This window comes from Colossoma macropomum, unplaced genomic scaffold (assembly GCF_904425465.1).
Source record: "Colossoma macropomum unplaced genomic scaffold, Colossoma_macropomum, whole genome shotgun sequence".
Classification (NCBI taxonomy): domain Eukaryota; kingdom Metazoa; phylum Chordata; class Actinopteri; order Characiformes; family Serrasalmidae; genus Colossoma; species Colossoma macropomum.
The window spans coordinates 6,842,328-6,858,969 of NW_023494807.1; the positions used below are offsets into that span (position 1 = coordinate 6,842,328).

Here is a 16,642-nt window from a genome sequence, read left to right on the forward strand (position 1 = left end):
GAAACTATACAGAACGTGTGTGTGCAGAGAATACTTGGGGGTCCCGGTGGGGTGGAGATATGAGCTCAGGACAAGGACAAAAAGCTCATTTAGATAGTGCTGACAGACAAGCTCTTTTAATGCAAGAGCAAAAGCAGCAGAAAAAAAAAGCATGGGACAAAACTAGAGTGAGTGACCCAGAGAGAGAGAGAGAGAGACAGGGAGGAGAGAGAGAGAGCGGGAGAAAATGAGAGAGATAGAGGACGAGAGAGTGAGCTTTCACTCAGCACGGCCTACAGGAGTATCTGTTACCTTATCAGATGAGAAAGAATCTGAGCAAACAGTTCCAGAAAAACACATGGCTCATCTCAGGCCTGGGAAGAAGAGCCCTCTCGCTTTTCACACAGACAAGCAGCAAGAGGCCTTCCATCAAAATGACGCTGTCCAGAAAGCCATAATTAAAGCCCACTGTCAAACACCCAAGACAGGCATTATATCTGGCTTGTGATAGAGCTGATTAAAGCCTTGGATGCTAGGGGTGTAAATCTCAGATGTCATGATTTAATTTGATGACTATGCTGTAAACAACTCAATACATCATGAAATCTCAAATTTCACCATGATTTGATTCAATTATCCAGAAAAAACCTTAGACTATCTTTACACGGGGACACCTTCATGCAACTTTAGCTGCTTGAAACCACATGAAACTAAATTGCACTTGGGTTGCATAACGTAAAGCGTCCTGCAACTCATCAGAAACTTAGCCGCAACAGTTGCAAGCATTTCAGCTTCATGGAACAGGTTTCATGAAACAGTCGATCAAAACGGCAATTATGTACCATGTGATCATGTCGAACAACATACTTTCAAACCACTGATTTGACCAAATGAGTGGACAAGAAAAGATGGCTTTGTTTTCTGAGCCATTACAACAAACGTGAGTTTCTCGAAGATAGCATTTCTGTAACTAGATGTCTTAACTAGCCAGCTAACAGAATAACAGTATGCTGCTTAAGCAAACAGTCCAGTGACCCTTGAGCTTGCATTAAAATTTTATAATGAATGGACTAAAAGAAATGGTCCAAAATTACACAGAAAAATACTGGTTATATTAACTTCTGCTACAATAACGCTTTTTATACCTCCTGTAAAGTTAGCATTTTCAAGATAGAAGGTTTTGTTTCCGAAAGTGACAATATAGTAACCCTAGGTAGGTTAAAAAAAATTACATATACATATATACATATATATATATATATATATATATATATATATATATATATATATATAAAGCAGATACACGCATAGAAAAAGAGCACAAACAACACACAAAGACGATAAAAAAAGCTTCAAATATGTAAATTACACATCATGGATAACTTTATAGCATCATCAACAGGGTGTAACAAAAATATAAACTGCTACTTTGGCCAACCAGAGAAGTAATCAAATGTCTTTGTTTTTGAATACTTCATGTAACTGTCCAGTTGCACAGAAAGTATGTTGCAACGTGTCACTGTGTAAAGGCAGCTTTAGGGAGCCACGCCACTTGCAAGCCACTTCTTTGTAAATTTACAGTCCAAAAGTCAAGTCACTAGCGCAAATGCTTCTATTTTGCATTCCTTTCTAATTTAGTAGAAAGGTTTTCATCTGCATTACAAATTCTTTTTTCAGCAAAACTATTTGAATATGTAAAACCTTTTTCTTTAATGACAGCGTGCACTCGAGCTGGCATGGACTCCACAAGTTTGGGCAAAAGTCTATGAGCAGATCAAACCCACCTGACAGTCATCTGAACACAAGCTTCAAAAGAAGAGATAAAAAAGAAAAAAAAACAAAACAACTTGAGTAGTGACCTAGAAATAATACATCTTCATCATAATAATACTTGTTCATTTTATGTGTCATAACTTTTCTTTGTTTTAAATTTTACACAATTCTAAAACATTCTGTTGTTTATTTCCAGGTTTTCTGTTGTTTATTTCACAGATTTTCAATGTGGTCTTTGAAAAAAGAACTTTTTTTGACAGTTTTCATTTTCAATTTTTGGCCAAATGTGTCTTGAATTTCAATTTCATTTTCATTTCTTTTCACTAACAGCACACACTACTGGACTGAAAAAAAAGGGGTTGATATACTCCAGTTGGCCTTGAACTAGATCAGAAGGCAAGAAATTCGATTCTGTGCCCTCACACACTTCACCATTTTCCGTGCCAAAATCTGCATCCCGGCTGGTTGATAATGGTGGCTACAAACTGGGAAAAGCTCATTTAAAAACCCTGGCTTGACACAGGAGTGGTTGATATCTTCCATTTAGGCAAAGGCAGTCAAGTGAGTGGACTTGCCTGATGCTATATTGTGGTTTTCAGTAATGGCACAAAGCAGGATCCTGGCATCGCATTTGGCAAACAATCCAGCCTTTCTGCAGGGACCATTTCCCAACCTGGAACTTACACTAAAGAACTGACCTCCAAAGAAATAATAACGTGGGACAGTCAAACGGCGTGCTTCTTCCGTTTTCCTGTTTTATACCCATTTGAAACTGCGCTACAGGATATTAGACACTAAACTATGACCTCACCAACCAGACAAGAACACGGGCCAGCAAGAAAGGCCAGGAAGCAGATGCCTGTTACAATAGGGCTGCATGATACACACAAAATGTCATACAGTAAATACAGATTTTTTTGAAATAGTGTGATTTTTTTGCATATTTTGACTTTTTTTTTTGCAAATAAAATGAATTCATGAAAACAACAAATTTTAAATAAAGTCTCTAAAACTCACATAGATGTTTACAAGCTCACTTGAGGTGGGTAAGGTTTTTGCCTATAAAAAGGTAATGCAAAAAAACTACAATGGAAACACCTTTGCCACGAAAGAAACAACGAAACTGCGAATAAAATAAAGTCATACAACTGATCAAGTGATTCTATTCCACCCACTTACATCTTATCAAAGAAGAACACATAACAGTGATTTTATTCCGCAGCTGATGTTCGGCCATTTTACTATATCACTGCATTTAGAGTTTTTTTGATGTAAAAAAAAAAAAAGAAAATAGTGACAAAATCATACTGTCCTCATCTTGCATGCAAGGCATCTTGTCTTTATAAGCCTATAATCTATTAGTTTTATCTAACAATTCATTCTTAATGTTTATAGTGGTTTGCCAGGCATTTTCTGACAAACATAGTGCTTATGAACCAACCTACATCATCATCAAAAGGAAAAATGGTGCAAAATAAAACTTCTGAATTGCAATTAGCCCAATGCATGTGGCTTTCACTTAGCAATGTCGACTATGTGTTAAGGCTTTTAGGCTTCTTATTGACCGTGTTATTGACTGTTTTTAGCTTATACTAAAGCTTCAACCTCAACAACATTCATAAAGTGACAAATCTTGTCAAATCCAATTAGATCTAAATGTCACATCAGGGAAAGCAGAATTTTTGCTGCTTTCTGAATCCACTGCTTTTGTGATGTCACGACCGACATATTTAAATATATTTTTCTAAGAGGAGTTAAGCTCCTCCCATCTGTGTTGAAGTTATAAGAAGTGTTTCAGCCTGGACTGCTTTTTGAATGTGGTACAATACAGGACAAAAGGAGGTTAATCAGAACAGAGCTCACTTAGATATATCAGTCTTAAAGGAACGGTAACAAAAAATGTTTGGCAAAAACGGTCATGTAAAATATGGCACATAAAACCACACAAATGTCAAAAGTGGACCTTAGAAGAAAAAAAAAACAAGAGGTATTATATGAAATTTATTTATTATTATTATTATTTATTTCACAGATGTAATGAGCATATTTTAAGTAAGCAAAATGTCTATTTGCACTATCACTGCATTATACTGTATAAAGGTTTTCATTTCAAAATAAATTAAACTTCTCTAATGATTTTTGTATTTTTTCTTCATCATATGCATTGCTGGGAGTGGGCTTTACACATACAAGACATATTAATGCTACATTATTATTAATATAGAAATAAAATAACGTTTTTTGACTAGTGAGTTAGCTATTATTCTTTTCAAACCTCTTTATATCTAGAAATGTTATTATAACACACACACACACACACACACACACACACACACATACACACACATACACACATATATATATATATATATATATATATATATATATATACAAAACATGGACACATACAGTCTTATGCAGAAGTTTGAATAATACCCTCTGATAAATTACATTACATTGATTTTCTAAGTGAAAACAAATTAATGCATCCTCTCCATAGAACCAATTTAATTTTCTATTTATTTGCTGAGTTTTCCATGTTGGAAATAAATAAAATAAAACATACATTGATAGAGTTTTTACGAATAACTTTCTTTTATGTTTTATTTTTTCCCAATATGTTTAATTTGTCAAAAAAAAAGTAATTGTGCACTAACACGTGCCGTTAGAAAATCAGTCACATGTCATGTGATCAAGGGCGACACATGCATAAGACTATATATATATATATATATATATATATATATATATATATATATATATATATACATATATATATATTTATAATACATATTTGTACACTGTCTACATTATAATATAATGTATTCAATGTAATGTATACAAAGTACCCATTTGCATAATGCAGCCTATTGCAATATCAATACTGCAAAGGTCAATATTGTGATAACAATTGACGCAAAATGATATATCATGCAGCCCTCATGGGCGTACTCACGGAAAGTTGGCCACACGTACGGCCACAGGCACACAGGACAGCTGGGCCGCCCACTTCAGCGTGGTGTCCTGATACACCAGCAGCATGTTGTTGTGGTTACCCAGCAGGAGGTTAGTGGTGCCCTCAGAAACTGCGGACGGAACAAGAGCGTCAGGGCCATGTGAACACACACATACAACATAAGCACTCAGACCGCCTGTGAAGGACCCGTCTCTGTCTTTTTTTACCTTCCATACTATTTGAGGACAGGAAGGCCAGTGTGGTGACCAGGGTGTCGTAGGTGTGCGTGTGGTCTCAGTGTGCAGTGTCAGGGAGGTCAGGTTAATGACAGGCTGCTGCTCGTTCCTCCAATGCCACTTCAAACCAGCCAGAACTCTCTCGTTTCTCACTTCCCAAAAATGCCATGGAATTAAGGAGCACGCCTACGCCAGCACTTTAAACCTCAGAGTCCAGCCTTGCCTCGAGCCGCCTCTCATGCTCACACACACGCATGAATACATGCATGCACACACACGCATGCAAATTTACTTTTCTATTTTCATTTCAAAGCCTGTAATAGCAGGGATTTATCAAACAGACAAGTCACTGAGTTTTACTTCACTGACCTCAACAGTGGCCTAAGAGACGGTCTGTGTGCACGTGCATGAGTAAATGAGAGTGTACTGCAGTGTAGGAGTGTGGCCATCATGAACTCTTAGGCAGGCCTAACACCAGTGCTGGGGGTAATGCCATACAAACTAACATACTGCAGTAATGTAATTATTTCTTCCTATAGCAGAAAAGTATAACACAGATTTATAGACTTAATGTGTTACTTGTGTTTCTTTCATGCAATTTTAGGGCTGGGAAATATTTGTCATTACCGTGATAAATTATGTTACAACAAATGTTTCTGAGCATATTGTGGATACTGTCAGTACTTACAAAACACTTGACAATTGCATGTTTGATTTAAAAGAGAGCATAATTTTAAATGTTTTATTGGATTTAGCATAGCATAGTATGTGCCATATCAAATGCAAATTACTGGATTCATTGTTTTTGATATTATTTTTTAAATGTGGCATTTACTTTGTCCGTTGCAATGTATATATATTTTGTATCATAAAAACTTCTTCCAAGTATTGTGATATTACACTGTTGGCACATGGCTCAGCTCTACTCGAAACCTACATGAAATTACAATTGCACTTGAGTTGAATCTTGCAATTCACTTGAATTGCAGCCACAACAGTTGCAAACATCTCTATTTTGATGTAACAGCCAAACAAAATGGATGATGTGATTCTGCTGAACAGCGTACTTGCAAATGATTGATTTCACCACATCGGCGAATAGGAAAATAAGACAGATGTTTTTGGGCAGTTCAAAAGGAGACCCTCCTGAAAGACTTTATGCAGTGGGTTTTTTATTTTGTCAGGTTCCTTATCCCTGACAGCAAATATGAGTTTGTCCAAGTTAACATTACTGTAATCAACAAATGTTAACAGCTGTTTAAATGGCCGCTTGTGCCACCGTTTATTCTTCTTTAGCCTGCTGGCAACGTATCCTCCTAGCTAGATTAATTTTCTCCTCTCTTGCTGCTCTCTAATTTTACAGGATTTTTCATTTGGTATCCAAACAATAAAAATATCACAGAAAAGAAGACAGAGATGCGGTCCCTGATGAGTTTGTTCAATTAGGCTATAACTGTAATGCCTACTTGAACATCCTTTTGCAAAGGCTAACACAGAAAACTTACATTAGCAACAAAACAAACAGCATAAATATATAGTAAGGTAGCCTACAGAGATAGATATATAAAAAAGCAAAAATATGTGTAACCACACCTTACAGTTGACTTCACAGCATGAACAATGCGGTGTATGAAAAAATAATTTGGCTATCCAGTGGAGAAATCAAAAGTGTTGCATGCAACTGTTTTTAATTGCACTGCGTAACGGTCCGATTGCAAGGAAATTATGTAGCAGGCAACTCACAACGTGCAACTAGTTGCCTGCAATTTTCACCATGTAAAGCCAGCCTAACAGAGCAATATTAATCTGGATGAGCAATCTGTCAAAAAAATCTCATCATGCTAATATGAAACTGATGGACAGAAATCCTCATGCCAAAGAAGAAACATCTCGAATCTCACCTGAACAGGTCCAACTTTCATTCAGGAACAGCTTTGTAAGCCCTAAATATTATTTAGAAATTTTTTATTTTTAAAGCTTTTACTGACTTGTTTGTAGATTTTCAAATGTCATCATTCTTTCATAGTTTTAATCAAGCGTCTTCCTCAGAGTTAAGACAGGGACAAGGATCCTGGCATGCTTTTTAAATTATGGTTTTCAACAATGGGCTATTGGCTTTATTTCATTTCCAATAATTTTGGAACAGGCAGGTTTATCATTTACACTGAGGAACGTTTTTTTAACCGTATACATTGAAGTGAAAAAGACAATTGGTTCCTCTACACAGGCCAATCAAAAAATGGAGCAGGCATCTGAAAACAGTGGCGTTCAGGACAACTTTTTGAGAGGACAATAGCATAACAAATATGTTTAATCTGGTTTTGGACCGTTGACTTCATGTACACGCTGATGCTTGGACCCATTATCTTATTTCTCACTGATTTTATTTGCTGATTTTATTTGACTCCCTCTCATTTCTTTTATTTCACTGTCATTTTACTTCACACTGTAAAGCACTTCGAGCTGCATTTTAAATATAGGTATCACTGATATTTGGATGGGTCACGTCGTTAATTTTAGGCTTGCTGGTTGGTGAGTGATCACCAGCCAATTATGATTGGTCAAAAGAATTTGCCAAAATTTGTATCTCTATTTCCGAATGTAAGTTCAACAGCCATTTACAGATTTTGTTAGAAACCTGCTTATTTGCCTCCAAACAATTTCGGTATTGAATGACCAAATGACAGAACATTTTAAACATGTTAATATGGAAGTAAATTGGTCAGCATCATAAAAGTGATGTGAGGGGGCTTGATATCTAGCCCTAGTGATGAACTACTTATACACACACACACACACACACACACACACACACTTTTTTTGGGGGGGGGGTTACATGATGAAGATAAAAAGAGAGAGAGAGAAAGAGAGACATAGAAAAAAACAGTGCTATATTTCAGAGTCAAAGGGAAGTCTGTTAAAGGTTCTAAACGCTAGGCTAAACTGCTGAAGCTCCAGCCAAAACAATGAGAACTCCAACAGCTTGGAAGCTTTTATATGCAACCGCTATACCATTTTACAATGGCAGGAAATGATTTTCTACCTCGAGTAACATTCACCCACATTCACCCAGCAGGTCAGCACTGCCAGAACCAGAGGCTCAGCCTTTTCTCTCTCTCACACAGCTCTCACTGCTGTTGCCAGCAATCTAAGCACTTCAGCACTTCTCTAATGAGACTGAGTCATGTGTGCATGCATGATGTACAATGGAAGTGAATGTGTATTTAGCTGCAAGAGAGACATCACCGCTGTCAAAGAGCAGGTGCCAAATCGCTCTTGCTCTGTTTTTCCATCTCCCTGTTTCTGTCAGTAATATAAATGCCTGCTTAAGTGAATGCAGCTGAAGGGAAGCCCCAGTGGAAATGATGACTGGAATCTCCACTCACGATTACCACCTAACACACTTCACAGTGGCTGCATGTTTCCACAAACCTACAGCTCTGCAGCATTGTGTATTTCTGAAGGCAGGTTTACATTCTGATATTTCTGCCATCGTAATGCTGTCAAAGACCAAAAAGATTAAGTTAATGACAATGTCAGAAACTTCAGCCTGCACTACTACATATGTTCAAACCGTCCGTAGTAGTCCAGGCTAAAGCTGAGCTGCTGCATGCTGTACGTTGTTATGACCAAATGACTGTATCTCTCTCATTCTAATGCAGCTTTTTAGTGGCTTTTACAGTGATGTCTTCAAGGCACTACACTGGACAGGGCAGCAAACTAACAAATGCAACAGCAAGCAGCAGAGTAACAGGAACAGCAGAGTAAAGCTCCAAGTCTCCCCAAGATCCTCCACTGTAACAGGAATCCACAAGCTGTATGAACGAGAACAAGTCTATAATCACAGAGGAGATGTAAACATTGACTGTATGTAAGACATACACATATATATGTACACACATAGATATATGACATATACAGTCATTGGTTGGAACATGCAACCACTGATGCTCTCACTGGACACTGGCAATGAAAACTGGAAACGGCAATCACTCTGTGGAATGCATACGATGTTCATGCTCAAGTTCATGAAGGGTTCACATGACTGTGGTATGCGCCCTGGGCCCCGATGACGGCCGCGAGAGCCAGCAGGAAGGCGGGGCCAAACTTCGAGCCCTGACAAAACCCTGTGTAGACAGCAGGGGAGGACGAAATCCGCAAAGGAGTGGGGAACGGTGCGCGAGTCCTAGACATCGCCTCCTGGTCACTTTAATTTGCCTCACTTTCAAACCCGTTGGATGAGCCAGAGAGTGGGGGCGGCGACAGTGGAACAACAAACAACAAGGGACAGAGAGCAAGAGGGGGACGAGCAGCAGCAGACTGAAGAGCTAAAAAAAGCTTAGTTCGGAGAAAAGGACTGAAAAGTCTAGCTTTAAAGCCACTGAAAAGTGGCCAGCTTTGGTTTTGGTTGCAAGTTGTTTTGCTTGTGTGGTGTGAAAATTAAAGTGAAATGGCTGCTGCAAATGTTTCTCCAGCATCCTTCCTGAGCCCGGGGCAGTGCAGTGTGCTACAATCACAAAAATAACCTGAATAGCCTGGATGATGCTTATTTTGTCCAGTCTACATATCTACAGCAAAATGCACTGTTTTCAAAATTTAAAAAAATCTTTCTTTGTGGTCAAATTTGAGCAAATAAGACAAATGTGATCAATCGTGATTAACTACACAAAAGAAATCACTTAAACCTTTATTCCCATAAGGCATGTCACTGCAAACAGTAAACGAACTGGATTTTTTTCACATACTAATGGTTTCAGAAATAAGATTTTTGCCTGAAATTTTGCCCACCCCAAACTCCTAAGGATAAAATAATGTTCCTCTGTATGCTGCATTTGGCCCTCTACACCCTCATCAGCCACGGTAATGCTAATGGGTCATCCAAAACGCAACCCACATTACTTTGCTGTGTTAAATATGTGGAGGTGGATGAAACCAAAGTCTGCTTAGATATTTCCACTCACAAGGCCCAAGAGAGAGAGAAACAGAGAGGACCTGTGTTAAATGCAGTGTCGGTCCCAAACGCAACACAAACAGGAATCTACATGCCTTATCAGATGAACCAGAGCTGGTGCACAAATATAGATATCCTGGCATATTAGGAAGCCCTCAGTTATACATGGTGACTTTGTTGACTGTGCTGTCATAACTAATACACAGCACGTCCAGTGGATTTCCCCATAAGGAACAGTTAAGAATGACTGACTCAGTGAGTCATAAACGCAAAATCAGCTTGCCACGAAATACAAGGCTAAAGTCTATGGTGTTCACAGAAGTATGTTTTCAAAAATCCACTTTTTTTCCAGGACATTTTCTCTTGGCAGCCACTGGGTAAACTTGTATCTCGCTTTGACTTGGAAAAAAATGTGATGTGGATCGAGTGTGTCACTTTGGACATGTCCGAAGCAGAACCGTGACAAGAATGGATTGGATTGGACTGTGCCATTACCTGAGGCGTAGGGAAGGAAGCAGCTGGGGTTGTACTCCAGTTTCTTCATGAAACGAATCTGGCCGCTGTCGCGCAGGCAGAAAAGGTTTCGCTCGCCCAGCACAAAGATGGAGGAGGCCATGGGAGAGGCTGAGGGGACGCAGATATCCAAGGCCTGCTCTCCCAACACCAGCATCCACTCAGCCTGGGGGACAAGCAAATTCAACTTTGAGTTTATAAACACAGATAAATATACAAAAGTAAAACCTCACAGAAAAAACTATAGGTAACACTTTTTAATAGCAGGGCCTAATAAACAGCAACTTATGCATTAATGATAGTAACATCTGATTTATTAACAATTTACATAGCGATATAATTATTCAAAAACTATTTTGAATTGTAGATATTGTAGAATTAATTAGGTTTGTTAGTAATTATATTGGTTTTCATTACTCATAATGGTGAACATTTATTGTGTTGCATATAAGCTATTTTATGATATTTATGAATAAATTCAATTAAATGATTAAGATGTTATTTACTTTCTTGCTAATTTGTGATGCACAACCTTTTCCTTAATGCTTAATTAATCACTTAAATTGGCTGATACCTACTTTTTGAAACATTAACTTTATTATACATATATATATATATATATATATATATATACACACACACACACACACACACACACACACACACTTAAATACATTTTTATACAAATAAATAAATTATTCGTATGTCACTAATTAAACAGATAATTTCTTAACTAATGTCACTGATTAAAGGGATAATTCAATCATAAACAAACTATTACAATAAAGATTAAGTTGCTATCTATAGAGGCCTGATATTATAAAGTGTTATCAAACTATAAACACAACTTAATTCCTTAATTTCTGCAAATTCTCAAGAAAGTGTGCAAAATATTAAAAATGTTTGCATGATACTAAACATGTGTGTTAGAGTAAACTTCCAATAATTTTATATGAAAAAAAAAAACAAGACAGAAACTGCCTAAAAACCACTGTTCAGATCTCAGACCAGTCTGAGCGTGATCCTAATATTCTAATCAGCACACTTGATTGACATCCCTCAATACTTCTGTTCTGCTGCAACACTTAAGCAGAACAAAACGCAACAGCGTGAGCAGGGAGAAATAAGCACAAGGGCCTTAAAATATGCAGGTGGTGTTATAGACCCCAGTGTGTCCACATCTCACTAAAATATTGCCCAGCTGACGTCAAAGCATGTAAGCTTCTTAATCACTTTACTGCTAGATGTGCATCCAGGGAACGCTGGCATGGCCGGCATGGCCAGCATGGCCAAAGGGACAAACAAATAAATGGACAGCTGCTAGTTCAGTTATGTGTGCTTGGTTAGCTTTCTCTTGGTTGTTAGCTTTTGCTCTGTATGTTTCCCTGACTCAAACAGAGAGTTCCCATGAGGGAACGCATAGTAGATCATTTCAGATGTGTGGACAGGACAATCCTCAGGACTGCCCAGTTTACACTAGAAGGAAGGAAATTTTAGTAAATATAACTTCACAGGGTGATTCAAAAAGATTAATCTGTTTTCAAAGCGCCAAATTTTTACAACCGTGAGGCACCTAGGAACCAATCACATACCAATTGAAAGAGGGGGTCATAGAGTTTCTGACTGTCAGTGGAAGATGGCTCCCTTCAGTCTGTGAGGAGATGGAGACCCCTGAGCAGAAAGCATTCTGCGTTCTCCACTTTAATAAGAGTGAATCCGTCATAACTGTGCAGTGTGATTTTCGTTGGCAGTGAACCTCCAACAGCTCAGAGCGTTCGTCGTTGGTTCCACAACACTGGATGATCTCCAAAATCACACTGGAAGAGCCGTAAGTGCAGTGACACCCGACATGCTCAATCGAGTATGGGATTAATTTGACTATGGTGTTGATGTTGACTGTACAGCTGGACGAGGTTCATATTGAACAGTTGAAAAATTACATAATAACTTTTTGCTCATTTAAACCATTTACAATTTATTGTATTGTTCTGTAACGATTTACAAGTGAAATAAATCATTTTGAAATCAGATGAATCTTTTGGAATCATCCTGTATACTGGGCAATTAGTGGACATTGGTGTGTTATTTACAAGACACACTTTGTGCGCTGCAAAACCAAGATGAACCAAATTCTAAAGAGAACACACTTGGGTTCCCTGGGGCTTTAAGGCTGCTGCACAGCAAAGCACAGCTACAGCACATGGGAAGCGTCACAGTGAGATAACCAATGGACACACAGTTCATATTAATGAATACAGATCTGGGTATTTCCCACTTCAATAGGTTTTCGACAGTTTTTTCTAAGCAATACTTGACACAAGAATTTGTGTAGCGTACTGCAGGTGAAAAGGTATTTATAATGTAAATAACTGAAGATACTGGATACATTACTGGAATAGGCTGCTGGAATAGACTGCTGAGTTTTGTGGGTTTAATATAATGCATTAATAGAAACTTGATGAATGGCTTGCAGTTGCGTTCAAAGACATTGAGCAGTGCTGGAAGTCATAGCTAGGAAAGCACCTTATTAAAAACGACTGTTTCTAGTTTTTGGACATCTGGTGTGCAGTAGCCTCAACAAGTCAAATACCTAAAGTTGACACAAATTTTTTTCTTAAAAAAAGTGCTCTATAATGCACTATAATGGTTATGTTATAATCCATTTGGTCATTCTGACAGACTGCAATACACTACAGGAAGCACTGGTAGGAAAATGGCTTGCACTATAAATCAGGAAATCATTTGTTACATAAACTCTGAATGTTGGCGGCACTGGTACCGGACAAAGGGAAAGGAAATGGCAGACGAAAAACTGTTTCATGAGTTGATTATAAGGAATGATTGTTAGCTGCAGCCTAATAAACACTGACCGTAAGTCTCTTCCCGGAGCTCTTGCTCTGCTGTTCCGAATCCTGCCTGGTGTCTGCGTCTGTTGCAACCGCCAGAGTTTCATACCTGCAGAGCAATAGAGAGCAGTCAGTTATCAGTCAAAACATATAAGCCTTGGTCATACAGTACTATGCAAAAGTCAGAGACCACCATTCATTTATTTTATTTCTAGTCAAGCCTGCCATTAAGCATGGGTTTGTCATTTTTTAGTCTCATAAAAAAAAAGTTTTATTATTTATTTATATATTTTATTTTATTATTTATTTATATATTTTATTATTATTTTAATTATTTATATATTTTATTATTATTTAATTATTTATATATTTAAAATTACACTGAAGCCTCAACAACTAAATAGTCTTTCAGTTTGTATTGTGTCCAACTTTTATCTTTATTACAACTTTCAATCTTTTCAGGAGACTCGCTTTCAGTTTGTCAAAGAAATCTGTAGGGATATTTTGCTACACCTTCAAAGTTCAGTCTTAGAAGTTGGTTCATCATTTTCTGAAGTAATCAAAACACATTCGGTGATATTGAGGTCTGGAGTCCACTGTTCAGCTTCTTTGTTTGGTGTGTCCGTCTCCTTTTCTCAGTGAGGTTCTTCTCGACAGCTAAACATCCTTTCAGACCCATAGCGCTGAGTCGTCTTCTCACAGTGGAAGGATGGATAGAAACACATGTGGATGTTTTCAGATCTGAAGCAGCTTGATTTTCTCCTCTCTCTCAAAGATGAAAGCTTTAAGTGCTGTTTATCTGATGGGGACAGTTTTGGTGTCTATCAGGGCCTGCAGTGTTGAGTCTCATTGTCTGTGTATGTCTTAATACATTTTTAAACTCTAGTTTTGAAAACTATTGAGTTTTCTATTATGTTTCTTTGACTTTCCTCTTCCTTATGCAAATGAAATATCTAATCTCTTCAGAGGTATCTGCTGAAAGATGACTTCCTGTCAGAACAGCCACATGAGGGGTAGTCTCTGACTTGCACGGTACTGTATGCGTATATAATAGTCAGCTAAGGCAGATCCCCTCTTTACTATACAACAAACCTTAGCAGTCAATAAACTTCAAATTCAGATCCAACACTGGAAACAACAAAAGTACATCACATTAAAAAAGGAAGAAGCAGCCACTTTAAAGTCTGAATTTTTGTATTTGTTTCTATTTTTATAGATAACAGTATGCCATATAGTGTCAGAAAGCACATAAGGTATTACTTAACAAGTCAGTGTGATTTAAGGCAAGTGGTTGATGATTCAGGCATGCAGTTTGCATGAAAAGCTTCTATTACTTATGTCTTACATGACCCTCATATCTCCAGTGTAAAAGTAAAGAAAACTGCAAATACTTAGCATGTCTTGTCTGACTAACTACATTTGGAATAAGAGGAAAAAAATGTGTAAAACTGTTTTTTTTTTAAATGATTAAATTATCATTTCATGTGGAAGATGCTCTGCTGTTAGCGTAGGAGATCAGACTAAGTGCCTACTGGGAACGGGATTTACACCAAGGTGACTGTAACGTTTGTGACCAATTCACACAGGCTAAGAAACCTCGGTATAAATGGCAGAAATGGGAGGAGCTCCTCAATTTACTCACTGCCTTTACATCAGAAATAAGTAAAAAACAAAGCAAAACATTTCACTTCGCCGTTATTCCATTTACCCTTACTGCTGTCTTGCTGTTTTAAGTGATTGCAGTGTCTCACTCGCATTGTCGGCTTGGGAATGTACAACCAACATCGGCGTATAAGACATATTTCTCTGTAATTTGTATATTTTAATGTTTTGAGCCATACACTTGAGGAGGACAGTACATATTGGCTTGATTTTAGCCACTGAGAATGTGTGTAAACGCTGCTTCATGTGCCTTCTTACTGAAGAAACTCCCTGTCCACAGAAAATGATGGCATTTTTACTGGCATGTTGATTCACACAGGATTAATATATCCCGAGGTTATTTCTACGGCTTGTTTAATAGAAGGTAAAAGGAACGTGCAGTCTAGTGAAAACGACATGGCACATTTAAACAGGACAAAAATCACTTAGAAACGCCAGTAAAACGACCCCCTCTCCTCATGTAAAATTAATCCCGTCCGAATGAAGTTTAAGAAAACCAACATCTGAGGAGAAGCAATAGCATTAGAGCTGATTATTCCCCCTCACGCACTCGGAGTGTGAGCTCACATACACAGACCGCAGAGGGGATACACACCTGCACACGCGCGTGTTTGGGTGTTTTGGTTTGTCAGAACATGGCCATGTGCATGCATGTGTGAGGGTGAGGAATATGTGCTGCACATGTGTGGGGTGTGCGTGGGTGTTGCTGGAATCACAGAATCGGGCATGAATTGGAGGCCGGGGAGTTGACAATCGGCCAAAGTCATCACAAGGTGAGCGTGAGAAATTTTAGGCAAACCAAGAGGAGGATGAAAAACTTACAAGTGTGCTTTCTCGCCTCCGGCCAGCTGCCATTGTGTTATTACAGCTAATTATCTGCAGAAGCGTACTGTAATAACAGTGCTATAATAGCTTTAGGAAGTGACAAGGACTAAGATCTTTTTAGTACAAAAAAACAGAACATTTAATGTAAATGTAAAAGTACAGAGTAAAATGTTACAATTATTAATATGATGGCACACTTGAATGTTATATTAAAGATTCAAAGTTTCAATTAAAAAGATATGAATTGTTCTATAAGGATTTTTCTTCCTCATGCAAGTAGATAATGCTCGCATGTATTATTATTATTATTATTATTATTATTATTCCCTTTGAAATATCTTGAAATATCTCTTGAAAAATGAATAACTTGAACTTAATACTTGTTTTGACTGGAAATTAAATATATATGAGGTAGGGTGGTCTCTGAATTTTGTAATGTACTATCTATGTAGACATTGGAAAATCATTCATGGTGCTTACACGCATATCGCTTGCTCATAAGGCCAATATTAGGTGTTCTTTGGCTTCAACACAGATACAATATACATTGACATATACACACATGCACTTTGCCGAGATTCGATTTAGGTCTGGCCACCTTCGAAGCAGAGGTGGTATTCAGGTCTCAGCCTCATCACTGCTGACTGAGAGGTGTGTGTGTGTGTGTGTGTGTGTGTGTGTGTGTGTTGTATTCACTCATCGGCCGTCACGGGAGAAACCCCGCCAGAGGAAACAGCAGAAGTCATTTATATGAAAGAGGATCCCTCTCTGACCTGGCACAAAAATGCACACACATCAAACCTTCTTCCTCCGAAAACCCTCCCGCCTCGCAGGAAAACAATCATACCGGCTAAATAAATGAAAGCCAGGACGGCCCTAAATTCAGATAGCCTGGACTGCA

General features: G+C 38.0%; 1 protein-coding gene across 1 annotated transcript in view; it reads right to left on the reverse strand.

The window, feature by feature from the left end:
* Positions 1–16,642, reverse strand: part of bbs9 (Bardet-Biedl syndrome 9) — a 230,088-nt gene that overhangs the window by 196,942 nt on the left and 16,504 nt on the right. Inside the window, exons 7-9 of the mRNA XM_036556544.1 lie at positions 13,279–13,363; positions 10,391–10,574; positions 4,709–4,838 (exon numbers count right to left, since the gene is read on the reverse strand). Coding sequence (XP_036412437.1) covers positions 4,709–4,838; positions 10,391–10,574; positions 13,279–13,363 — 399 coding nt within the window. The remainder of the gene's footprint in view (positions 1–4,708; positions 4,839–10,390; positions 10,575–13,278; positions 13,364–16,642) is intronic.